At 42.9% G+C, this 27,765-nt stretch overlaps 1 protein-coding gene across 3 annotated transcripts in view; it reads left to right on the forward strand.

Moving 5' to 3' along the window:
- Positions 1-27,765, forward strand: part of DAB1 (DAB adaptor protein 1) — a 1,206,834-nt gene that overhangs the window by 1,170,846 nt on the left and 8,223 nt on the right. For 2 of the 3 annotated variants that reach the window (XM_037827102.1, XM_037827103.1), the window contains 7 exons: positions 2,271-2,321; positions 2,412-2,459; positions 9,375-9,437; positions 11,786-11,894; positions 19,474-20,022; positions 23,675-23,802; positions 24,160-24,270. In XM_037827102.1, the coding sequence (XP_037683030.1) occupies positions 2,271-2,321; positions 2,412-2,459; positions 9,375-9,437; positions 11,786-11,894; positions 19,474-20,022; positions 23,675-23,802; positions 24,160-24,255 (1,044 nt within the window). In that variant the 3' untranslated portion in view covers positions 24,256-24,270. The remainder of the gene's footprint in view (positions 1-2,270; positions 2,322-2,411; positions 2,460-9,374; positions 9,438-11,785; positions 11,895-19,473; positions 20,023-23,674; positions 23,803-24,159; positions 24,271-27,765) is intronic. The other variant, XM_037827104.1, reaches the window with a different exon arrangement.

Raw genomic sequence — 27,765 nt, forward strand, 5'->3', positions numbered from 1 at the left:
TTGCTTCAGACAGGAGGAGGGAGCACCAAGAAATGACTGAGTCGGGGCAGAACACTAAGTTAACCACAAGTATCAGGTCCAAAAGGTACAGCTGGGAGAAGATGAGCAAGACTGTAGCCAGGAGCAAAAGAGAGGGAGAAGATGGGATCAGGAGCAGATTGAGAGGTTCAAGACTAAGGTTGGGAATGCCAGGAGGTGTCGGAGCATTCTTTTACGTGGGGACCAGTCTGTGCTGTCAGGCAGGGGTGGTTTCTAGAGAGGGGCTCCCCAGGCTGGGCTTTTGTTTCCTCTTCCTCTTTCTAAATATCATATAATAATAGTTACCAAACATTATTTTTAAAAGTATGTGCGTTGCTAAAATGAGCCAAAAGAAATAGGATGGGAAGATACTAAAATAGCTACCATTTATTGAGCTGCTGCTGTGTGCCAAACCTTTACACACATACATCTCAGCAAATCCTCTCAATAAACTGGAGGTGTCATCATCATTACCTTGTCCAGGGGCATACCCCTGACATACGCATGACCAGGATTTGATCTTTGTGTGCCTCCAAAGACTTGCTTTTGTGCATACCCCCAAACCAAGCTTCATCTGAATTTAGGGAAATCACCTCGTCCTGCTGCAGCTTCACACTCACCAAAGGCCGCCTCTTCTGTCAACAGGAAAGTGACAGGCTCACGCAGATGCTGGTTATCCTCCCACATTTTCATTACTTGGAACATGGTGGGGGTTTTTATGAGACTCTACCACAGGCTGTTTTTCAAATTTATTTAATTCATCCATCATGCTCTGAAGCCATTTGCTTTTTTATATTGGACAGATGTAATGAGATTTTGGACACTAAAAAATGTTTTTATTAAAAGTTATGACCCAGAGCTAGTTGGTAGGGGCTCTGCCATAAATCCCTAGTAGTGTGCGAATTTATAAAGGATGTAGTGACAAAACCTTAACCTTTTAGGCCACCTCATAGATTATAGGATCACTTAGATTAATACTGTCTCACAACCTCTCCCCACCTCTGGCCAAATAATAATAATATGAAGAAGAAGAAGAAGAAAAATAATAATTTATGTTGTGACTTTTCCTCTCAGTTCTGACAAAGTTGACTCTTGATGACCAGTGATTAGTGGAAGAAGGGGCTGATGACAGGGTTCATTGGTCATTGGCCCAAATACTGCTGTGGTTGGTGCAGGCACATTGGGTTCTCCTGCTCTGCCCCACCCCCCCAAAATGGGGCTGAGGTGAAGGCACAGTCACGTTTTCTATGAACAGGATGAAAGTGATTTCTTGCAGATCAGGAGTCTTAACAGGGCAATGGGTGATAGTTTCCGTACTCCTCCAATGCCAAAGGGGGCATGCTCCTCAGAATTAGGAAATTACGCAATTATTTCTGTTAATGCAGTATTCCATTTTAGAGTCAAGAGTAGATTAATGTCACACAACTTGGAAGTCATCCAAAGAATAACTTGTTCATATAGACCAAATCATGATCATTATTCTATATATATTAATTATTATATATTATAAACAAAATATTAATAGAGCAATTGGATTGAGCAGGCACCAGCTATTTTTAAACATGCCTTACTTCATATGTTTTTAAGCATCTGCTGTGTACCAGATATTATGAGCTGGCAGGCATTCAGAATCAATTAAGGCATGGTTCCGGCTTCTGAGAGCCCACAGTTTCATAGGCACAGGTGATGTGCTAAGGGGCTGCAGGGGAGGATTTTCAGCTCAGAGGATCAAGGAAAACTTCATGGAAGAAGTGGCTTTTAGGCTAGATGTTGAGGAATTTGGTGGGCTTTGAGTCTGCAGAGAAAGGGAGGAGAGCATTTCAAGCAGAGGACAACACAACTGGCTGTTCAGAGGCTGCTCCAAAGAGTTGTGTTTGGTTAAAAGAACATGCTAATTTTTCTTTTAGAAGAAAAATCTCAAGTGTAAATTTCATGTTCTTATCTGAATCTACTCTTGAGACTGGCCAGGTAATGTCTGTAATTGCAGGAAGATAGACTTCAAACTTCCAAATTCACCATTGCTGTATTCCCTAATCAGGCATGTGTATTATAACCTGCTTATTATAACCTGTATTATTCCAGCTGCTATGCTGGAAACATATTCCAGGATTTTCACAGTACACTGGCAATAGCTTCCACCTACTGAGACCATGGAAATATAAACCACAGATACCATCATCATTGAAGTCATAAATCCACGTCATCTGTGTGTCACTCTCTTCATCCTCATTCATCATCCCTTACATTTTCAGAATGGCCACCAGTTTGTGGATTTTGACGAGCGGTTTGCTGCAGCCACCCCGGTAAGAATGAGAGGGCTCTGTCTGGTTAGCTGTTTATGTCATCATCCCATCATCCATCTCATGCTCATAAGTCATGCCTTGTGGTTACAGAACAGAAACTTACCGATGGACTTTGATGAGATTTTTGAAGCGACAAAGGTAAGGCCTCGAGGCTCTTAAAATGAGGATGTTCTGGTCATTCTCACACACTTACACCACATTACCATACTCCTGCTTGCATGAACCGTAGACCTCTGCTCGTCTCCAGGGAGCACCTAGTCTGCTTTTCATGGGAGGACTGTCAGCGAGCCCTGTGATAAGGTCAGATGGAGCATGGGCACACATGTGTATGAGAGAGAGAGAGAAACTATGTGTTGGAGAGGAGGTGGCACCCCTTCTCTTCACTCAACAAATGTTTTTCAAGCCCCTAACATATACCAGACGTTTCTGATATATGCTGGAGATAAAACAAAAGAGGAATACACAGCCCCTGTCCTCTAGGAGCTCCTAGTATACCACAGTGTAGCATAGTGTAGATAGCATAAGATAGGAAAGGAGAGGACAGCATAGGACAGGGCAGGATAGGATAACCTAGCATAGTGGGAATTCAAACACAAACAGGATCTGCAAAATGCATCACTGGAGAATAAACACAATCAAGGTTGCTCTTCAGTTGGTTGTACCGATTTTCAACCAAGGCTTGTTCAGATTGGTTGATGCACAGGCCAACAAATGTTACCACCCCTTGGTACAGAGTGTCTGGGGAACCTCTAGGACAGTAGTCCTTAATCTTGGCTACAGATTATAATCACATGGTAAGGTTTAAAGCCCCGGTAACTAGGCTGTACTAAAGCTTTAGTGTTTTTTACAAATTTCCACAGGCGATTTCAGTATGTATCTGAGGTTAAGAACCGCTAATCCAGGAGTATCACATATGCTGCTCTGGGCAATGGGATGAGGTACAAAATGGGCTAGGAAACACGTCCCAGAGAAACAAAAAGTAGTCTTCTAATTTGTGTCCTGAAGGATGGGTGGGAAAGGCAATAGGGGAGAAAGTAAAGGTAGGAGGGGGGAGCGGGGGAGCATGTGCAAAGGCTGAGGTGGCCCTTCCTTCGTAACCCCTTGTGCTTCTCTCCTTCATAATACTGCATTGATCATATCCATAGATCTGTCTTTCCAAAAAACAGTGAGCTCATAAGAGTAGGAGTGTGCCTTCCCTATCTCTGCATCCCCTACTCTTGGCACAGTAGCTCATTCACAGTAGGGTCTCCATTTCTCTTCTGTGAAGGGTAATGGGAAGCTCCTGATGCCAAAACATTGGGAGTGCATCTGAGAGAGTGTGTTTGGGGTCAGCCAGTGGCATCTCAGCCTTCACCAATGGTCCCTTCAGAATTTCTCTATAGAGAGGACTAGGGGCATCAGTCGAGTTGAAAGAAGGAGCAGAGGACTCATCTTGAAGCAACGGCTGTAAAACACTCCAGATGTGATTGGGAAATGATTAGTCATTCATATCGACAAATGGCTAGGGAGGAGGCAGGCCTATGGAGATGCTGAGGGACTGCCCCCTCCGTGTCTAAGCTATGCCTTATCACCTTCATTGGCCATAGCAGCTCCCAATGCCACTCCGCTTATCCTTGGAAAATGCCTATGGGCCCAAGGAAGGGGCAAAAATCTGCCGTTGACAGCTATGTCTCTCTACCTGAGGGCATTTTTATGACAAGTAGGCATCTCGAGCAGACCTTTGAGTTGGCAACTTTGGATGGATGCGAGTCATAACAGCCCTCTTTGGAATCCAGGCTTCCTGTTGCAGTATTCTGTGAACTGGGCTCCCACCATTTAGGAAGGCTAACTGGGGCTTTGTAAAGTGGAATACGGATAAACAAGGTGCTGGGGAGCTTGCAGGTTCTTTTAACTGACTGAGCAGAGGCGAGTCACTTAACCTGTCACTCTCAGTTAGCTTATCCATAAAATATAGGCAACAACAGTGATACCTGTGCTGCCGATTTCACCACACTTGGTGAGTGTCAAACAGGATAATATATTTGAAAGTGTATTGTAAGCCATAAAGTGTTTAATGAACGTGAATTGTTAGTTTTTATTCTCTTGAGAAATTTAAAGTGATTAATTGGCAAATATTATCAGATGGAACATGGTTTATTAGGTTATAAATAAAAGGACTAGGGTTAACATGGTGGGGGGGAGCTGTGAAAATAGATACTATTCCACATTTTCAATCACATATGGTTATTAGAATTATTTTTAATTTTATGGCCTAAGAATCCCTTTTTTTCTATAAAATTTAATTAACTCAAGGTTCTATTTAAACAGCAAATCCAATGGAATGAAATAACAATCTATGTTTTATGCCTCTGCATGTTTTTCTCGTTTAATCCTTGAGTGAAAATCGTCTGGCAAGAGGAAAGTCTATAGCTCAAGAAGGAAGGTTATTTTAAAAGTTGTGCTTAAGGAGAAAATTAGCCAATAAATTATATTTATGATGTTCGTGAAAGTGTGCCATGAGTTCAACACATTTGAAATGTAAATTGTATGACTTAATTATTAACTTCATTTTAATATTTCCCTAACACTGAAAATAGTTGTGGGCCATTTTAAAAGCGTTGAGTTCCAATCTCAAGGATGCCCTGAAGCTTCATTTGAATTGATTAGATAGGATCATTCCTTTTATGAATTTGGGAGAGACTTTAAAGGACTGGCGTAATGTCACCAGATAATACAGAAACAACCCCGTTGGTAGAGGTGATTATTAATGTCCTGATGAAGCCATATCCAAGAAAAGCAGGTACTTAGAGCCCGGCCAGATTTGGGGTGAGCACCCTGACTGCTGGCCATTCCATGACCCTCGTCAGAGGAGAGAGAATCAAGTTGGTAATGAGTTGGCTGAAAAAACGAAATGCACCCAAGTTCCACCACACCCGTACCCCTGCCCACCTCATTGGCCCCCTCTGAGGCTTCTCTCCCCTCCTTTAGGCTCGTGACCCCGAGCTGCTTGTATCCCCACCTACTAATCCACCCCAGGCCTCTGTCCTTTCCCTCATAGTTCCATCTGTCCGGAGTGCCCCTCCTCTTCCTCACTGCCCGGCTAACTGCTCCTCTCCTTCAAGAGTCAGACTGAGGCCATTTCCTTTAGAAAAGCTTCATTAATCTTTACCAAGAGCCAGCTGGGTCCCCCTCTGGGTGCTCCCATGGCACCCCACAGAGCCCTCTATCACCATCCCTGCCCCATGACAGTGTTTATCAAAAAAATATTCTGAGGAGTTGGACAAGATGGTGGCATAGAGAGGAGTAGAAGCTAAGTAGTCCCCCAGGAACAACTACAAAAAACCAGAAACAACTAGTAAATAATCCAGAATAACTGCAGGGGGACAAACGAGACCATCCACTCATCATACACCAACCTGAATTGGGAGGAATGCCTGAGAACACAGCATAAAATCTATAAGTAAAACCTGGGGATCTAAGTCGTGAGACCCCCTCCCCCATAACCCTAGCTGCAAAGCCTCGTGGTGCCAGAGAGAAGGTCTCTCCCAGCAAGCAAATATAGCTCAGCTGAGCTCCAACTGGGGTTTTAAGTAGCGAGTGTGAACTGCTCACTACAGGTATGAATCCCCAAAAACCAGACAGAGGCTTTGGGTGACGACTGACCTTGGAGAGCCGGAGGATCACCTTGGACTGGGTCTGAAGGGGACTATCTGTTTCTTTTTTGGCTCAGTGGAGAAAGCCCCAGTCATTTTCAGTTTCCAGGGCTGTGACTCTGGGAAGGGTGGAGACAGCACAAGCAGAGAGTGAGACCATTGAAATGCTAATGACCTCTACCTGGGGGTTCTGTCTTCTCTAGGAGGAAAGGGGTGGGGCCCTTTCCACTCTGAACCAGACCCCAGAGCCTGGGGGAACACGGCCATACCTCCTCACACCAGTCAAGAATTATAGGCTAACAGGCATCACCTGCTGGGCAGAAAAGCACAGTGACCTGAGGCATCACAAGATGGAGCAATTTTCTAAGACACACCCGCAGGGAAACCAGATACTGAATATTTCTTCCTTCTGGGACCTGAGCCTGTTCTGGTCTGGGAAAACCTGATTTGGATAACCAGGGAAACCATGCCTAGACAACAGAAAATTTCAACCTACACTAAGAAAAACAAAGTTATGGCCCAGTCAAAGGAACAAACGTACACTTCAACTGAGATACAGGAATTTAAACAACTAATGCTAAATCAATTCAAAAAGTTTAGAGAAGATATTTCAAAAGAGATAGAGGCTGTAAAGGAAACACTGGGCATATATAAGGTAGAAATTGAAAGTTCAAAAAAACAACTAGTAGAATCTATGGAAGTGAAAGGCACAACACGAGATGAAAGACACAATGGAAACATACAACAGCAGATCTCAAGAGACAGAAGAAAACACGCAGGAACTGGAGAACAAAACACCTGAAAGCCTACACGCAAAGGAGCAGATGGAGAAAAAAATGAAAAAATATGAGCAATGTCTCCAGGAACTCAAGGATGAAACAAAGTACAATAATCTGTCATTTTTTTTTCCTCTTTCTTTTGCCTCTCTACCTTCTTTGACTCTCCCTCCTGCCTTGTGGAAGAAATGTAGATGCCCTTATACAGATAGTGGTGAATGTGGTGAACACATAAATGTATGACCATGCAGAGAACCATCGATTATTTACTTGGGATGGAATGTATGGTGAGTGAACAAAACCATATTAAAAAAAAAATGGGTTGATGACAAAACCTCGAGGGCAATATACTGAGTGAAATAAGCCAAACACATTAGGACAATTATTGCAGGGTCTCACTGATAGGAACTAATTATAATATGTGAACTCATAGACATGAAATATAAGGTACCAAAATATAGGACGAGGCTTAAGAATGGGGAGTGATTGCTTAGTATGAGCAGAACGTTCAATTAGGATGAACTTAAATGTTTGGAAATGAACAGGGGTGTTGGTAGCAAGATGTGAGAATAACTAACAGCGCCGAATGGTGTGTGAATGAGGTGGAAAGGGGGAGCTCAGAGTCATATATGTCACCAGAAGGAAAGTTGGAGGTCAAAAGATGGGAATGTATAAAAATCCTATGGTGGGCAGTGTCCATGATCAACTGTACAAATACTAGAAATTGCTTCCATGAACCAGAACAAATGTATGACAATACAATTAGAAGTTGATAATAGAGGGGCATATAGAGAAGAACTATATACCTATTACAAACTATATACTACAGTTAGTAGTATTTCAACATTTTTTCATAAACAGTAACAAATGTACTATACCAATACTACGAGTCAACAATTGAGGGGGGTTGGTTAGGGATGGGAAGGATTAGAGTTTCCTTTTTTTCTTTTTTCATCTTTCACTTTATTTCTTGTCTGGAGTAATGAAAAGTTTCTAAAAATTGAACAAAAATTAAGTGTGGTGATGGATGCACAGCTGTATGAGGGTACCCAGGGGCAAGTGATTGAACACTTTGGATCTTTGGATAATTGTATGGTATCTGAACAATCTCAATAAAAATGAAAAAATATATATATTCTGAGGTTGGGAAGAAAAATATTCATTAGTATGAATAGGGCCCTACTGTTTGCCAGGAACCAATGTTGTCAAACCCAAGGCTTAGGGGGAAGAATTGAAAATGAGGTAACAAGACAACGCTGTGCTTCTTTTAACAAAAAAAAAAAAAAAAAAGGGCCTTTTTAACCGGGCTTAAAACTTCAAAGGAAGTGGAAATTCTGTTATTGATTTTGTCAAGAAATCAGCAGAGGAAATATTGTCATCTCCATTTTCCAGGTGAGAGAACTGAATCTTTGTGTAGCTGCAGAGATTGAAAGTGGTAGAGCCAAAATACCTCCCCAGGGCATGGCACCTTCTCCAGCATCCAGAGGTCACTTGCTTCTCAGTAGGAAGAAACATTCCCTCCTTTGTGCAGCTTGTAGAAATCCAGCCATGGCCTGGTTGAAGCAGAATGTGATGCAGCGGTTCTGTGTGGCAAGTCAGCCAGGCTCACCCCCTGCCCTTTCTTTTAAGTGGTGTTTTTATGTTTCCCCAACTTGGAAGCTGTCATTTAAAATGTAAAGATAAAGGGAGTGTGGTTTTTCCTCAGCGAACAGGTTTGCCACAAAGCATATGATTATATATTTCCCCATAATTAAGTCAGGCCATTTGGTTTCTGGCCATAGACTCCCCATAGTCTCTGAAGCTGGAAGTGTATGCAGATTGATTTCTAAGTATATCTTAAAGGGTTTCTCCTCCTGTTATATGCTGGCCCTGCTCCGACACTGCTGCATGATGGATGGGGCGATAGATGATATGGTATCTACAGTGGTGGAGTGCCTAGCAATGATTAATAGCGTATGTACTAGGCTGTTTTTTATGCCCTTCCTGGTATTAAATGATATGTTTTCTTTTCCTCCAACTACATTTTTTCCCTTAAAGATGAACTCTTTCAGGGACTGCTATTATTTTTATATGCAGGACATTCATGTCCTGGTCTGGGTGACCTGGAAGCACCCTTATTAGACTCAGTTTATTCTTCTGTGAAATGGGGATGCTAACTCCTACTTCTTGGTTAGTTAGTTGTTAGTTAGCGGGAGCATTAACCAAGAGGTGACCTTGAAGTCATGTCTTGCTGTACTTAGCGCATGGAAGGCATTTTGTGCACGTGGATGGAATTAGGAAAGAAAGACAAACGACAGGTCCTCCTTCCTGCCTTTTTCTCCTGGAGAAGAGAGGTGATGCTGGTATTTGATGGCAAATAAGTAGGAATCGGTGGTGTTATTGCTAATGGGAGATGCTAATGAGCCAATCACCTTGACCAAGCCTGGATGAACAGCCAGGAATACTGAGGAAAGAATTGATTCTGGTCTGGTCTGAGATGTTGTCTTTGGGATGGTGGGGTAAAGTAAGGACCAACTGGGATTATTGCTCATATAGTCATGATGAAAAAAGAAGAGTGTTGATCCTCATAGCCTACTGTCTTTAAAGCTGGGCCGGATCTCATCAGCTTCCCTGGTGGTTACATGGTTATCTTTTTGTCTTTTCAGGCTGTGACCCAATTAGAACTTTTTGGGGACATGTCCACCCCTCCCGATATAACCTCTCCCCCCGTAAGTATGCTTTATCCTCTGAGCCCTGCCTCCCTTCCCTTTCATTCCTCAGTCACCTGGTGGAGAGAATACGGGCTTTGGATAAAAAGAGGACTGCTTGTGAATTCCAGCTGACTCTTTCAAGATGTGTGACTTGGGCAAGTTAAATAGCAATTCTGAGCCTCAATTTTCTCTGCTATTAAAAAAAAAAAGGAATGATGATACAGACCTGTTTTGAGAAATAAATTAGACCACACATTCACCAATAACAGGTTATTTTCTGGGTGCTTGCAATTGAAGTGGGCACTGGGGATAGAGACATGGATGAGAGGTGGTCCCTGCCTGCAAGGAGCCCAGAGTCAAGCTGGGAACGTGGCCAAGAATTGCAACATGACAACAAACGTGGCTAGACATTTGTCAGCACCTACCCAGAACCTAGCACAGAGCAGGTGGTCAGCCTGGGAAAGGAAATGTTTTCTCCCCCACCCCTACCTGCTCCTTCCTCTCTTCTTCCCTTCCCTCCTTCCTCTGTCCCCTTTTAGTTCCCTCCTTCCTCTTCCAACCTGCGTCCTAGCTGCCCAGACCAGGAACTGAGCCTCCCCGAGCTTCTCTCCGCTTTGGAATTCCTAGCCACAGTTTCAGCCTGGGTATCTCAGTCATCGCCTGTACGAGAACAGAGATTGCAGAGAGCCCTAATTTGAAAACGAAAAGAAAACAGAATTAAAAGCAAAGCAAAATGGAATCCCAAATGCTTTGAAGACTGGGTGCTTTCAAAGGCAACCCTGTAGCCACTGCAAAGGAAAGAGCAGAGCTGGCTCCTCCAGCCCCTCCCCTGCCCATTCCCAGAGGTGGGCAGAGAGTTGTGGGCCTCAGCTGCACCAGCTGAAGCTGCTGAGAGGGGGCAGCTCCTCTGGGCACTCCGCCACTGTGCAAACCGAGGGATGGTGCCATGGTTCATTGGCGAGATGCACCTCACAGAGAAAAGGCTGTAACCTTCCCACTTAGGACAGATGGCAAGAGACGCTGCTGCCCACAGCTGCTGCCAGGGAATCTAGGCACAGCTGTCCCGCTCCAACACCTGATGCCCAGAGGAGCGCTGAGGGAGGGGACAGCAGCTTCCGTCCCCAGAGAAGCTGGATAGCTCGAGCCCTTCTCATTCTCTCCTTCATCCCAGGGGAAACTGCTTCATTCTGGGCACTCCAAACCCAGAACTGAGGGGCTGGGGAGCTGGACAGATCTGAAGAAATCTTCTAACCTCACCCCCTTCATTTTACAGATGAGCAAACTGTGGCCCAGAGAGGGTATGTGACTCACCCAGGGTCACACAGGGGAAAAGAAAATAGCACTGGGTGTGTTTAAAAGTGCTTTACACAGCAGCTCATAGCTATATTTCTAGCCCTGAATCTAAGCACTTTCCAATGGGTATTTAATAATTCTTAGAACAATGCCATTCATCCCACAAGCTGCTAGTCTAAAAATGGCCTTGTCTAATTGCCATAGTTTCAGGATTAATTGCTTGCCCCAGTCTGTTCCAAGGGAAGGAAAAAAAATATATATATATATATATATATATATGGATATTATGGTACTAAACAGACTTACGCTTTATAGGTAAAAGCCTGTTGTAAACGGATGTGGACATTTAAAACAAATTAGTATTGGTGTTTTATTTCAGTACCTCTCACCTTAGCCAGTGGTTCATGCGGCAAACCTTTCTAGGAGTCCAGTCCCAACACAAACCGGGCACTGTAGAGTGTCCAGCTACTCAGGCATCGTGTTTTTGTCACCTTCTTGAAAATACTGTATTTTTCTTGCTGGTGAAGATTCAGGCAAAAATTCTGGGAAGCCCTAGGGTACAAGTGTCTGTGCTCCAGTTGCTAAGCTTTATTTGTTTATTTAGTCAACAATGGTTTATTGAGGGGCAAGCCCTGAACCCGGGCACAGGGTAGGTCCTGAGTGAGTGGATGTCAATTTGAATTGACCGCCTATAAAGGGCAAAGCCGGAGATGATGGAATAATTTGATGAACTGAAAGCACTCACCAAAGGCAGGGGCTTAAACTAGTCATGATACTGGCCATCATTTACTGAGCTCCTACTATGTGCCTAAGTGTGGTGCCAAATGATTTAAATGCACACTCTCATTTAATCCACACAGCAGCTCTAGAGGTAGCATTTTTCCCGTTTGGTAGATGAAGTCTGTGTATCTAGCCCGAGGTTTGCACACCTCAGAAGTGGCTAGGATGTTGGCTCCCTGCTTTATCTCCAACCTACCCTTTAATTCCTGCCCCTGCTACCCACTGTCCTTGATGAGCACTGAGCCAGGTCTCTGAGGATCCTCATGTGTCCTCTGCCTCTCTCTGTCTGACAGACTCCTGCAACTCCAGGTGATGCCTTTATCCCGTCTTCATCTCAGACGCTTCCGGCAAGTGCAGACATGTTTGGTTCTGTACCTTTCGGCACTGCTGCTGTACCCTCAGGTAAGCCGTCTTCAGCCAGCTGCCCTTCCGTCAGCCTCCATTCAAGAGAGAAATGATTGACTGAACCAGCTGCCAAATTGTACCCAGACACCTCTGAGACCTCCATTCTCATCTTTTGACTCTCGAGGTAACGTTGAGAAGCTGCCATTGTAGGGGATATAAAGCTCTGGTATGCGCTGGCTGGGATTCATGATGTCTTTCAAGTACAAAGTTCAAGATTCCAGGCTACTGAGGTGTATAACCTTTGAGGGCTCAGTGCACACTCAGCCAGGCAAATCAGTGCATGCCCATTTACTCCTGTCCACCTCAGCCAGGAGGAGAAGAGGCAGAAAGTTGGTAAGAGATGGAGTCAGCTCTTGGGACCTGATGGATAGAAGGCATCTTCCTTATTTGATGCTGACTCAGGAGTGCGATAGAGTTCCCAGTTGGTGGGATTCCTAGGCATCTTACCTTGTTTCCGTGGTGCCAAGCCCAGCATGTAGCCAGATATACTTGGAAAGGACCAAAGGCAGTATTAGTTCTACTTTTTATCTATGAGCCTTGGAGAGTTTTTTTCTCTTTTCTTTAACTACATATTTGAAATGTGTGGTTTCATCTTTCTGTCTCTACTTTATCCTTATTAATAGCAAATAGAGTTTGCATATTTTAGAATACAAATCTCCTTGTGTTCTTTCTATAAATAATTGCTTTTAATTACATAGAATTAGAAGCAGATTCTCTCCACCAAATATAAACCTTGCTTTTATTCAAAGCAAATTAAAAATTCATGCCTTGTTCTGAGATCATTTTAGCTATTCCTCATAAGTCAAGGGATCATTTTGAACTTTCAGAAGCAATAGAACTTGGCAGCCACTGGATCTAACATACAGTTTAGAATCTGTAGGTAGCCTAGAAATGTATTCAGTTGCTACACTTCCCAATCAAATCTGTACACACTCCTTCCCATCTGTAAAATGGGATAGTTGTGACAACTAAGAGTCCTTACCTAAAAAAGGATATTAAAATCTCCCTTGGAATAGTATAATGATAAACGTCATTTTAAATAAGAATAACAATTTTTGAACAAAAATGCATCATCCTCCTCTGGAGTCAGTCTTGGGTTCAGAATACCCATGCTTTGGCCCCATTATTTAATCTTTAAAGATGTGCTGGGTGGATGATAAGAACTCAAGGCACCAAACTTCCCAATGTGCAGGCGTCATCATTCCGCAGATATTCACTGAGTGTTCACGGTGCACCAGGTCCTGATCCAGGTGCTCGTGTGCATCCGTGAGCCCAACAGACAGAGACCCAGCCCCCCGAGAGCTTACCTGCTACTCAGGACACAGGCAATACACATAAAAATAAGTAACCATGTAAAATGTTAGAAAATATAAATGGCCTGGGAAAAAAGAAAACGTGGATCAAGCTTTGGGAGATTTGGAGTCCAGGGCAGAGGGTGGTTCTAAGTGGCCGGTTGTGGACAGGAGGGAACCCTGCAAAGGTGAAGTTTGAGCAGATGGGACGGGGCAAGGGAGGGTGACAACCGGTGTCAGGGCCAACCGTATCCCCTGCAGTGGAGTGACTCGGACCCTCCGAAGCTCCATTTCTTTCTCTATAAATGAGAGATGGGATCACATCTCGCATCTCTTCCAGCCCTGACATTCGATTGAAAGCACCCTGAGGACCTGCCCGTGTCCGGCCCAGCACCCATCTGGGCCTTCTTCTCTGTCTCTGCCACATTAGGGTTTTTGAAGACCCCAATGTTACTTTTACTAGTTGACCGGCCACGTGGGCAAGTCACTTCCTCACATCCAGACTCAGGTTCCTTAGCTGTTAAAAAGAACTAGTAGATTTCTCTAAGATTTCAATTTTAGAACTAAAAATAATTCAAATCAACATTTTTGGTTTTTTAAGACTATGATAGGCTGTGAAACACAGCTAGCTTAAGTTGTCGAACCCTCTGCCTTTTTCCTGCCTTAACTGACCTGAAGTCTGTACAGCTTTCAAATGTCCATCTACCTGTCACTATTTGTCCAGCCAGTGAGAAAGAGACTGGGAAATGGACTAGTTTATGCAGACCAGTGGAAGGGCTGCTGGGGAATTTCTAATCCAGTAGGCTGTGTTTGAATCCTGGCTTTGTCATTTATTTATAAGCTTTAGACTTCTGGGCAAATTACTTAACCTGTCAGAGCCAGAAGTACTTCATCTTCATAACTGGGTTGAAAATAATACTTACTTGCAACAGGATCATACAAATTAAATGAGAAAATAAAGCCAAGTGCCTTGAAAAATGCTGGCATGTCATAGCTACTTAGTGTGGAAACTGCTGCTATTATTATTATTATTATTTCCCTGATTTCTATTGTAGAAGGAAATATAATTTATCCTACCTGTATTTTTCTTTTGCTTTCTTGGAATATGCATATAAGTATATATATGTGTGTGTATATATATATATATATATAAACACACACACATATGTTTATGTGTGCATATATATATATATATATATATAGATATATATATAGATATAAAACATTCACTCAAGTGCCATGCACATGACTTAATAAAATTTAGGTCGTCAGCCTCTTGACTTTTCAGGACAAAGGTGGCCTGGGTGGCATGGGAGTGTACACTGTATAAATACAGGCTCTGCCACTTACCAGCTCTGTAATTCTCAGCTAAATCTCTTCTGAGCCTCAGGGAACTTATCTGTAAAACGGGGATGATAATAATTCTTCCACATAGCGCTGCTATGAGGATTACATGAGTTAATCCACATAGTAAAATACTTAAAACATTGCCTGGCAGCCTTTACGTAAGTGAACATTCAACAGAGGTCCACTCCTGTGTTCATCAGGAGCCCTGGCTCTGCCACTCCTAAGCTGTGTCCTAAGCTCCCCTCTTGGAGCCGCAGTTTCTCATCTACAGATTAAATAAATAACAGTGACAGCACCCCCAGACATTGTTGCAAGGATCCGCTCCACAAATGTCAGCTCCACTGGGGCAAAGGTTTTTGACTGTTTTGCTCTTTGTTGCATCTCCAGAGACCAAAACCATACCTGGCACCCAGTAAGGATATTTTTGAATGAATCAATCAATCATCTAAGATAATGTGGATAAGAGGTACTATTTAAGTTGCGAAGTTCTATATAAATATTGGATGGTATTTCCTTAGATTCCAATGTTTTTCTTATATTTAGTTTGCTTTCTTTTTCCCTTTTTCCTTTTTTTTTTCAAATATTGGGGATATCCCCAGGTGCCAGCATGTGGTTATAAATTGCAATTTTCCACACTTTAAAAAAGCTAACTGCAAGGCAGTAATGCAGGTGTTTCCTTTCACTTCACAGCAAGGAGATTCATGATTACTCTGGACTCCGTGGCAGAACCAGATGCTCTTTGCCACCTCCTCCCTCTGCTGTTGTGCATTAATGAGTAAACAGTTAATAAGCTATTAAGTGGCTACAGTAGCAGCCCCCAAGTGGCTCCCCTAGGCCAGTGATCTCACAGCCCCGCCACAGAGGTATCACATTGTGTGTATGTGGACCCACACGACACCATGTGACCACAGAGCTTTAACTCACAGGCCACAGACCCAGGGAAAACCCAGGCTGCAGGGACCCCCCAGAAAAGGAGAATGAGACCTGCAACTCCCAGACATGATACCCAATTAGCCTGTGCTGCCTTTTCTTCTTTTGAATATTGTACTTTGGTCTGGAGCAGATGGCACAAAGCCAGAGAGACATGCTAATAGCTCTCTCCAGAAAAGTATGCACAGCCCATCTGTTAGTTCCTTATGAAAAAAAAAAAAAAGATGAAGGGAAAAAAATAACCTGCCACTAACAGTAGAATCATCAGAGATCACAGCACTTACGGATCTTGGAGTTTAATTGTACACTTGGAAAAAGGCAGTGAAGGTTATCTACTCTGCTATGACGCATTCACCTTCATACAGGGCCTTTATCCAGTCTCAAGCATTTATGGAGTGCCTGGTGTGTGCCAGGAATTGTGCTAGGCACAGAAGAGAGAGAGAAAATAAAGGGTCCTTGCCAGCAGGTGGTTCCTCATCTGCTGAGGGAAGGCAGAATAACCAGGCAATAGCAGAGCCACCTAACAAGTGCCATTATAGAGAGAAGCTCAGGAGGCTGGGAAAGCCCAGAGGAGAACTCAGCCTAGAGCCTAGCAGGGAGGGCTTTGAGCAGAGGTGAGTTGGAGCTGAGTCTCAAAGAGCACATAAGATTAGGAAGGAGTCGGGGGTAACTTTCTAGGCAGACAGACCAACAGAGACCAGAGAGAGGTTTCGTCTTGTTTGTCGTGGCTGTGGGGTAAAGTGCAAGGGAGGGATAGCCCTTGAAGATGATGATGAAAACGGGAGGGGAGGGGGGCTCCCCAGGGCTCCCAAGCCAAGCTAAGAAATCAGAGCCTTAAACTCAACACGTTGAAGTTCCAAGTTTGCATTTTTAAACAGTCCTCTAGTGGCAACGAAGAGGATGGGAGAGAAGCAGAGTGAAACTGGAGGCTGGGAGACCTGTGTGGAGGCTGAATCCTTCCCGTCTCTTTACCAGAAGGGGGCCAGGGTTGGGGTGGGTGCAAGATCCCTTGGCGCTCTCTCCCCTGTCAGACTGAGTGCCCCCTTTTTATAACAAATATTTATCTCCTTTAATGTCTTAAAATGAAATTCGTAGATAATCTAGCTCCTACCTACCTACACAGTTTTTCAAAAATCAATATATGCCCTAACTGTAATATAAAGAAGAAATACAAGAAAGCTAATTTATACTAAAGAGATACATATTTCAATAAGGAACACCCAGGCATGTATCTGTAAATAGAATCTCCGCGGAATGCCACAGCTCCAAACACAAACTGGTATAGGAGTGCCACGTGGGTGGCTCAAACACCATGAGACAGTTCCTGTCAAAGACTCTGATTTTTCAAAAGAGTCCACAACTCCTGGCAATGTTCCAAACAAAATGAACTACAGTCTTCTCTCAGTGTACACGGTTGCTACCTGTCTGGAGATGTAAGTATATTAAAACTGCAAAGAAAACTTGGACTTTCCATGTAATTCAAAGCCAATTCTAGGCACAGCTAATCAGAAACAGGATGCAGGGCAGTTCTTTGTTGGGTGCGTTTGCCTCACAGGATGTCCAGCATGGGTGCACAGGCCCCCTAAATGCTGACAGTGCCACCCAGCCTTCGAGACAGCCAAAGCATACCCCACAAACTTCCCAGTCACTCTTTAGGGGGTGGCACTACTCCCACTGAGAACCGCTGCACCACATCAAAGTAAATCAGAAAATAAGGAAAACAGAGTTGGAGAATTCTTAGTCTGTTGGTGGTAGCTGCAAGTCACTAGATTATTGAGTGATGGATGAGACAAAGTAAGCAAGTTGCAAGTTTTATATATTAGCACCAATGACTCTTTATCCTCTTATTTAGGTGCAGTGTGGCTAATGTGATCTTATAAGGAAGTTGTCTCTTGTTTGCTGATACCCCTGCCTCATTCCATTAAAGCATCTGATGCTGTAGATGAATCAGCTAGAAGCCAGCGTGTTGTGTCTGCCCTCACTAGAGGCTACTCTCTGAAACAGTGTGGCATGAGGGACACAATGTACACCTTGCAATGCACAGGTCTGGCTTTGAATGTCAGCCTATTCCTTATCAATCTAAAATGGGAGGCTGTTGTGCCCAAATCCCAGCAGTTGAAGGGCAGGTGGCTCGAGGAAACCACGACTGGAGCATGAGTGAGGTACCCTGCCCAGGAGTTCTCTGGGCTCACAGAGCCATTGACATTTCCCGTGACATGGCCAGTGCCACTGCACCTGCCCAGTGTCCCCTTGGTGGTGGCTGGGGTACCTTGCCTCCACCCCTCCTGTTTTTCTGGTCTCATCACAACTTTACCTGCAAATTCCTTCAGACAGCCATAATAATGTTTGTTTGGGGAGGCCAGGTGAAGCTAGCATTCCCACTTTCTATTCTGCTCAGCCTCATCATTTGTCTCCAAGGATCAACTCTGCATGCACGTTGCCCCCCTGCCCCTGAGAAGGGTGGAGAATGCTGGCAATGTGAGGAACATGAACTCCTGGCCTGCAGTGGGCTAGATCACAAATGGGTCTTGAACAGGCTACGATCAGAAATGGGTCTTGGACCTCTGAGGCAGTGGGGCATAGAGGGAAGAAACACTGGCTTTGGGGGCAGATGACCTCTGCTCAATTCCTGATCCCACCTCTTGCCAGCTGTGTGACCCTGAGCAAGTTAATTTTTCCTCGCTGAGCACCAATGTCCTCATCCCTAAAATGAGGGTAATAATACCTGGCCTGCAGGGATTTTATGAAGATGTAAAGCACCTAATAGAGTGCCTGGCATGCTGTAGGCATTTAATAAGTAGAAATTATTACTGTTACTATTATGATTATAACAAGTGCCACTTGTACCCCTAGTCAAAAATGCGTATATTTCACCTAAAAGAAATAATACAGCAAATGACTGTCATGGTAGTATGTGTTAATGCACCCTCTGGAGTTTTGCAGTGCCCAACCTGTACCACTGTCCAGAGTGGACAATAACCTTTGTTTGTTTAGTCTCTAAAACTGGAATGAGAATAAAACTTATAGCTACCATTCATTGCATGTCAGTTATACATCAAACAAGGTATTAAGTACTTTATAGGCTCTATCTCTGATTAAAATCATAATACTAATAACAAACATTTGCTGGCTGCTTACTCTATGCCAGATGCAGTACTCAACACCTTAAATATGTAATCTTGATTAATCTGCAAACGAACCCAATTACACTGAATTTACCTTATGCCCATTTTACAGATAGAGAGAGCCTTAAAGAGGGTAAGAAGCTCTTCCCAAATTACAAAGATAAGGAGCGGCAGTCTGAATTTTAACCCAGACCTCTAAAACTCCAAAACAGAGTCTCATTCACTTTGCACATGTTGCCTTACTGCAGAGAAGGAAGGTGTTATAACCTGGCTTTACAACAAAGAGTATGAATCTTCGAGAGCTTAAGGATACATGAATGCCCTGTCGAGCAAGAAGGGAGACGAGACTCAGACCCAGATATGCATGGCTCCTAGTTCTCTGCCCTTCCCACTGAGACACACTGGCCCCTGCGGCTGTGAGATTTCAGAAGCTAACAACTGTAGCATTATTATTATTATTATTATCCCTCAGTTTTCTGCATGGCTTAACCTCCCTGTATTCTAGTTTCTGCTTATGAATCATCTCCTCCCTACAGTTTTCCCTTGACCATTTCTCCCAATTGCCACCCTACCCCACCATCTAAAATAGCACCTCTAATCTCTCTCTGTCTCTGCTCCCCACCCCCCACCTACTTTATTTTTCTTCATCTCACTTATCCCCACCTGACATTTTATTTATATCTATTTGGTATTCTCTTTGTTTGTTTCTGTCTCCCCCATCTAGAAGGGAGGCTCCACCAGGGCAGGGACTTTTGTCTTATTCACCTTTGCACCGTAGCCTGGCAGTGAGTAGGTTGTGCAAATACATTGTTGTCAGATCACTTGAGTCAATCAGTTGTTCTCTCCCAGGATGCCTGACTTCGTTTTTGCCTGCCCTTCCAGGTTATGTCGCCATGGGTGCCGTCCTCCCATCCTTCTGGGGCCAGCAGCCCCTCGTCCAACAGCAGATCGCCATGGGTGCTCAGCCACCAGTCGCTCAGGTGATGCCGGGGGCTCAGCCCATCGCATGGGGCCAGCCGGGTCTCTTCCCCGCCACCCAGCAGCCCTGGCCAGCTGTTGCCGGGCAGTTTCCGCCAGCCGCCTTCATGCCCACACAAACTGTTATGCCTTTGCCAGCCGCCATGTTCCAAGGTCCCCTCACCCCTCTTGCAACCGTCCCCGCCACGAGTGACTCCACCAGGTCAAGTCCACAGACCGACAAGTCCAGGCAGAAAATGGGGAAGGAAATGTTTAAGGATTTCCAGATGGCCCAGCCTCCCCCTGTGCCCTCCCGCAAACCCGACCAACCCTCCCTCACCTGTACCTCAGAGGCCTTCTCCAGTTACTTCAGCAAAGTCGGGGTGGCACAGGATACAGACGACTGTGATGACTTTGACATCTCCCAGTTGAATTTGACCCCTGTGACTTCTACTACACCATCGACCAACTCACGTGAGTGACTTCATTTGAGATGTAAAACCCAATGAGTGTGAAGCCTTGTCTGGAGTCAGAGAACTCATCTTAGTTACAGTCAACAAGCCTCTTTGTTGACATTACTTCTAATAATAATAGGTACCTATTATTAGTTACCAGTTATGACCAATGCCCCTTCTCCATATGCTTTATATTTATTTTCTATACTCATAAACAAGGTTTATGATGAGTTTTGTTAGACTTGTTTTACAGATAACAAAAGTCAGATTCACAGGCAATAAATAAAGTGAGAGAATTTAATATTTAGTACAAGCCTGTCGTTTTTCACCGTATCCCTTTATCTCGTATGTTTTTGCTCATTTGCCCATTCATTCATTCATTCATTTATATCCCAGCTTAGACACACAGATTTTGATATGGCTTATTGAATTAAAATGGTGAGTATAAGTTTTAGGAATAAGGAAAAACTTAGAATAGAAAGGTTAAGATGAGGAGAAAACTTAGGATAGAAATAGAGCAGCCATAATGTCTTATACAACTGTAACAGTTGAAGCCATAATTGGACTCAGAATTTCTGGTAGTCAAAGAGAAAAAGATGGTGTCACCGAAAGTTCTAGATTGATAACTTGGAAAGAAGGGTGTTTTTTAACTTTCTAAGTTGTGTTGTGCCTTTGGTCAGTCATTTGATTTCTAGGAGCCTCAATTTCCTTATCTGCTAAGGTTATTAAAACAATTCAATGATATATGTACTAAAGCATTATATACCTCATGAGGTTTGAAGTATTATTTTCATCATTACTATCACATATTAAGTGGTTTTGTGCAGAGTCCTGGGCCAGGATTCCAGAGTTGGCTTCTTACCACAAGCTGTGTCTTTAGGCAGCTCTAAAACTCAGTTTCATCTCTGAGACTCAGTTGTGTCATCGGTAAAATAAGCAAATCGGCTTGGGTGGTTGAGCAGCATACCTCCTTCCTAGTTCTGACATTCAGTGATTCCATCTCAGATCACTTTTCTACTGCAAACGTCTCTGGAAAACAGTAACCTTGCAGCCAAATTAGAATCCAGATACAATTGAGTGTGTATATGCTTGATTGACACAATTCTGGGAAGGTTTTCTGGTGACTCAGCCAGTGCCTTGACAACCGATAAGGGGAAAGAAAGGGCTCATGGTATAGTGACTTTGGCGTTTTCATTACTGTCACAAATGACACGGATCACTGCATGGCCAATACCATGAATTGTCAGAAATCCTAATGTTAACACAATTAGGTCGTGTCATTTCAGCCAGGTTTGGAATCCTATTCTGAAAATGAATGCCTTCTATTTGTGAAAACAACCTTTTTCTGCTCAGGCCATATGATCTACATAGAGGGGTATCTCTATTAACTGTAATGCATAGGTTAACAATGAAGAATAATAAATAAAAAATGAAATGCTAAAAAAATGACAGGCATGCATAAATAAGCAAGCAGCTTTTACAAACAAACGTCTGTCTTTCAATGGGCTTGTGTGCCCGGTACAAATTCAAGAGGGAAGTTTAAGCTCTTTGAGGACAGGGAATATGTCTTAATTATTTCTACACCTCTCATAATGCTAGCATGCTGCCTAAGCACATGGATGACATTGGGAAGGGGATAGAGAATGAAGTGAATGAAACAAAGGCCATTCAGTTATGGTTGTGTTTTAGAGCGGTTTCTCAACTTTGACACTACTGACTTTTGGGACCAGATAATTATTTGTTGTGGGAGGCTGTCCTGTGCACTGTAGGATGTTTAGCAGCAACACTGGCCTCTATGCACAAGATGCCAGTAGCAACCTCCTCCAAGTTATAATAATCAGAAGTTATTCCAGATATTGCCAGATATTGAAATCACCCCAGATTGAGAACCCCTGTTTTAGAATATAGAGGAATTTCTTCTAAAGGTTAAGACACTTGGATAAAATAAACTCACTCATTATACTTCCCATTGATTTCATTAGATAAGTATGAGCAGTACACCTGTCAGAACTGGCAGCTCGGCCTAGGTTCTCAACCTGTAGTAAGCAAAAAACCACAATTCCAAATCCGTTTAAGCTAACATGTATTAAACATCTTCCACATCAGAGTCTTTTCATATAGGTTACCTCACTGAAACCCACTATCACCAGTTTGTTCAATAACCATGTCATAAAACAAAACAGACTTACTTTTAAATTTTAAAAGATGTATTTTATGTTAAAGAAAATGTGTGAAGCCATTGTGTTTATCCTCTTATCCATTGGTATGTCCTCCAGAATGTTTTGAGTGGAAGATTGGTTGGCTCGAAAGTGAGTCTCAAAGAGAAATTGAAAAACACAATTGTATTGGAAACATCAGGCAGGCCTGTGTCAAATCTCAGTGCTGCTATTTCATAACTGTGCTAACTGTTAGCAAGTCATGTTACCTCTTGGAATTGTAGTGTCTTCCTCTAAAAAAAACAGAAAATTGGTATAATAACACCTTGCAGTTTTGTGTTAGGGAGAATTATGAATGAGAAGTGCCTAGCACAGCACCTGATTTACTGGCACACAGTCAATAGCCATCATCATTTTAATAGAGATTCATCAGGATCAAAGGTATTCATCGAACTTTATAATTATTCACTGTCTGATAAGGCAACCAGATTTTCTCAATTCTGAAAAATTACAACAGAGAGTACTTATCAGTGGCATTTGAAATTTGGCTACTAAATCAAGCCGTGCCATCCCCTCACTTGGGGCTGAACCAATGACTGGTATTTTCAATGTCAAATTAGTAATGATTGAAAAAGAGTAGTTTCAAATGGCATATTTTGTTGTAAATCTCTGGAACAAATGAGATGAGGAAGATGTGGGAAGGTCAGTACTGCAAATACAGATCCATCCACTGTGAGGAAAACGTGCTATCTGTGACTCTGCAATCAGGTACATCCATTTTCAGAGATCACCTAATTTCCCTTATCCCCCAAGACCACAGTAGAGTGGGGAAAGACCTGAGACACTTATTCTTTACTTGCTGCATGCTGGGATTTGAAGCCTGTTTCTACCAGTTGCCAGCTACATAAGCAGTTTAGCAGCCTTCACTTTCCTTATTTGTAAAATGGGATAAGCCCTACATCAGGGTCTTTTTGAGGATTAGAGATTATGTCTGTGAAATTTCGAACAGTGTCTGACACCTAGAAGCCTTTAATAAATGGATTTCCCTTCCCTCTGATCTATTTACTCTTATTAAAATACTTTTATGATATATGACAGAGGGAAGAAAGAAAACTACAGCCCACTGGTTCTCAAACTTGAATGTGCCTCCAAATCTCCTGGAAAGTTTCTTAAAACCCCAAGATTCTGATTTAGTAGGTCTGGGGTGGGGTCTGAGAATTTGTATTTCTAGCAGGTTCCCAGATGATGCTGATGATGCTGGTCCAGGGACCAACTCTTGACAACCACTGCCTACCAGTCAGTGTGGACGACCTCTTTCCATATGATCAAGTGTGTAAGAGGATGCGATAAATATGTACGAGAGGAATTCAAATGTTTATCTGACCTGACTAGTGATTGGAAGAGGAGTTCTGTGATTTGATTCATAATTTAACCAGATCCCTGAGGTTTCTGTGGAGTAAATGGGTGCAGCCAGTCACTTAAGATGCTTCTTCTTTTTGCATGATCTCTGTGTAGCACCAACCCCAGCCCCTAGACAGAGCTCTCCATCCAAATCATCTGCATCCCACGCCAGTGACCCCACTACAGATGACATCTTCGAAGAGGGCTTTGAAAGTCCCAGCAAAAGCGAAGAACAAGAAGCTGTAAGTGATCAGTTTGTTCTTTCTGTTTCTGTTTTTCCTTAAAATTACAACTTTCAGATCTGAATTGGGCAAAGCAGGAGGAAACCTCCAAAGAAGAGAATGCTGACTCAGACTCTTAAGTTCTAAAGGGGTCATAAAGGGGCTTCCATTAATATCCAAGTGAGTCAGCTGAAAAACATTGTCCTTTTATTAAGCCGTTACTGCAACTTCTTACATTTGTGGGTGTGGCATCCTCTAACTGATGTTACTTCCTCTTTTGGAATAACTGATTGTATCTGCTGCATGAAAATATGCCCAGCTGTCTTATATTCTAAACTGTTGAAGAGACAAAAAAAGTGTTATCTTCTTGTGTTCTAGCCTGATGGATCACAGGCCTCATCCAACAGTGATCCATTTGGTGAGCCCAGTGGGGAGCCCAGTGGTGATAATATAAGTCCACAGGCCGGTAGCTAGATAGCACAGGTCTGGGTAGGTATCTGTCCTTTTTAATCTCCTTCACCCTTAAGCCATCTGCTTTCCCTTTTGCTTATTCTTCATTTCTGAAGCCACATTCCTAGTGTTTGCGCCATCTCTTCTTGCCTGAGCTCGATTCCTAATGTCTGCACTCTATATGCTTGCCCGAGCTGTATTCCTATTGTTTGCACCATTGCTTCTTGCCTGGTGTCTGTTTTTCACCTTGTTTTTCTTCATGGATGCATGACCTTTGACATATACTGGGAGGCAGGGGAGGGGGTGCGGCAAGGGGAATGACCTTGTAGTTTTATTAATTCTACATTCTGAGTGGGAAGTAATGGCACAATGAGGCCTGGCCAACATTCATTTAACATAGATTTGGTTTCTGGAGACATCAACATTCTGAGATGGACACATTATGCCCACTCGGATAATTTCTCAGTGAGAAGTGGTCCAGATGCTTTCATCTGTTAGCAAAATGTCACTGCATATGCCTACACTCAGCGGATCTAAAGAGGTCACCCATCAAACACCCTGGGAAGCTGATCTAAGATGCAAAAAACAAAGCTGTGCTTGCAATAATATTGATTGAGATGTAAGATCATGGTAGCGTTTTTTGTCTAGCCGTAAGGGGCCCCTCACCCTTTCCAAAGAGAAAGTGAAATTCAAAGTCCAAAGACATACAACATTCACTTCTGAGGCTCTGCTGTTTGCACCTGTGCTACAGCATATGGTTTGCCATTGAGTCACTTCAGATTCCATCAACAGCTACTTTGTGAGAGGTGTACTTACATTTACTACAAGTGGCTTTTGGCACTTGAGTTTCAATACATCTGATTTGATCGAAAGAAAGAAGAGCTGATGAAGCGAACCTTCTCAGGAGACAGAAGTACACCTTGTTACCCACACATGATTTCTAAGGTCACTCCTTGACAAATATGTTCAGTTTTCAGATATTTTCTTAGTTTTCCATAAATGTGTAGGACTGCAGGGCCATACCCACAGAGCTTTTTTAGTCTTGAACAGCATTATCAGACTATTTAAATGGTAAGTAGTTTTCACCATTCATAATTTGAGACTCAGAATTATTCTCAGTTGAAACATGTTATTTTGACAGTTATTGAAAGCTAATACAGTGCTTTGAGAGTGCATTTTGTTAATAGATTTTATGATTAAAGAACTTAGCTTACGGTATATTTTGCCCCATTTTATATCAGTACAGTACAATAACACATAATAATATATCATACCATGCAAAACCACATAACACTCATTTAAAAATTCAGTCTTGCAAAGCTATTTTAGGAGCTGGTGACTGAAAGGCAGTATCAATGCCCCAGGAAAAGAGAAAAGTTGGGAATTATGAGCAGACTCCTTGGGAAGATTCCCCATGAGGTTTGCTACCCCTTGCATCTGTTGTACTTCATGTGCTCAGCCTTGCCTTGAAAAATTTGATGAATGAACTCAAGGTGACAAGAGCCATTCATCAGGATAACAGCAAACATCATCCTAAAATTGAAGTTCTTCTAGAAAACAAAGATGACTTACACCATTTGCAGATCAGTGTATCAAACCCTCAGCTTTATGAGCCTGTTCAGCTTGAAACAGTCAGAGCTGAACTGTTTCTTGGCGCATCTGCCTGTTCCATGTTTGATGCTCGATCCAGTGCCCCAAGCCGCATCTGTGAGTTTTGTAAGTGGACATAGCATGGTATCATGGGAATTGCTCAGGATTTGGAACTTGAGTTCAAATTCTAGCTCAGCTACTTAATAGTGGGAAATCTTGGACAAGAACCATAATTTCTAAGTTTTGATTTCTTCATCAGCTAAATGGGGCTTATATTATCCATTATGTTATCTAGGGTAGCGTATGTCAAGTCTCTCGCGTGGCAGTGGACACAGTGCTCAGTGTAAGCTCAGCTTATAAATCTGGGCTCTGGAGTAAGACTGTCCAAGTTCGTCAGATTCTGGCTCCACCACTTACTGGCTCTGTGACCCTAATGAGATTTCAAAATAATTCTCTTATTTTCTTCATTTGAAAAATAGGGCTAAAAACAGTACCTGCCTCATAGGGTTATTTCTTGGACTAAATGGGGTAATGCATGTAGAGTTCTTAGCACGGTGTTTTGCACATAGAAAGCACCCAATAAATGTTAGCTGCCATCCTCACCATCAAAATTACTGTCATCGTTATCATCATCATCGTACATGCTCAGTAAATGTTGGTTCCCCACCACCCTGGATTTTATACATTTAGCTTTTAGGTTAAATAAATTCTGCCAGAAGAACCCAGGCCATTGGCTGGGAGGTTTTGCTCTATGCTTTTTAACGTCAGATAATTAATTTTCAATATGCCCCAAAACAACTATGGAGAAGGAAAAAGAAAAAACAAAAAGAAAATACCACTTCTTAGCTCTCTGGCTTACCCTGTCCCATAATCAGGACAACCCCAGTTTGGGCCTCAGAGGCCACCTCTCACTTCCAAAAAATGAGCAATTTTAGATTCAAACCTAAATCATAGTAAGCATTTCCCAGCTCCAGAAGAAGCTTGGACTGTAATCCTCAGTAGGAAGCAGTTTTCTCTCTTTGAAAGGTTAGCCTGACAATTTCACAACTCCCTATCAAGAATCACATGCCATGGGGCCAGTGTCAGCCTTGCAGAAATATCTCCAAGACACCAAGAGGAAAGTCCAAATGAACTTTCCTGGGCCTCTCCATCAACAGCAGAGCAAGCCACAGTGGGTCTTCCTCTCTCCACCCCTTTCATCCATCTACCCAACCAGAAATTTACCAGCTACAATTTCTTAATGCCTTTCCAGACATATGAAGAGGGGTGAGGGCTGCCATACAGGGATACTTACGGCCATCACTCAGTTTTCCCCTCTGCCTTCGTAGGGTCAGGAAGCAAGACTCCCTTCCTTCTATCACCTTTGTAACCATTACCTCCAGCCACTTTTTATTAGAAATGCCCCCTGTGGTTCTGAGTAGGTAGGCGTGACATCTGTTGATAAGTTAAAGTCATATCACACCATAGTAAGAGGAAGCATACAAACTCAATCCCCACTAGTGGAAGCTTCAGGACCAATCTCAAAAAGCATTTCTGTTTTAGCAATAACAGGAAATATCTTCAATTATTTCACTTTTGTTTCCCTACTCTCCTGTCTAGGAGAGCCACATGTCTTTGAAAGACTGGGGATAACAGGGGCAGAAAAGAACCAAAATAATATTATAATGGCTGGTATGGGAATGGCAGGTAATTCATACTTCCCTGATGTGTTGCTGGCATAATGTTAAGGGCAAAATGTTAGCTTTTGAGGAGATGAAAGAAAAATGAAAACATTTATTTGGTTAAATGACTAAGTAAATAAACTGCCTATCAGACTTTCCCAGCCATCAAGACAAGTAGCCTCTGTAACAATGGGGAATTGTTTGGTCTGTCTCCCTTAGTAACAATAGATAGTGCCATAAATACTAAGGCACTGCCATTTTTGTACCAGTCTTCGTAGTGGGA

The sequence above is a fragment of the Choloepus didactylus genome, chromosome 2, assembly GCF_015220235.1.
Source record: "Choloepus didactylus isolate mChoDid1 chromosome 2, mChoDid1.pri, whole genome shotgun sequence".
Taxonomy (NCBI): Eukaryota; Metazoa; Chordata; class Mammalia; order Pilosa; family Megalonychidae; genus Choloepus; species Choloepus didactylus.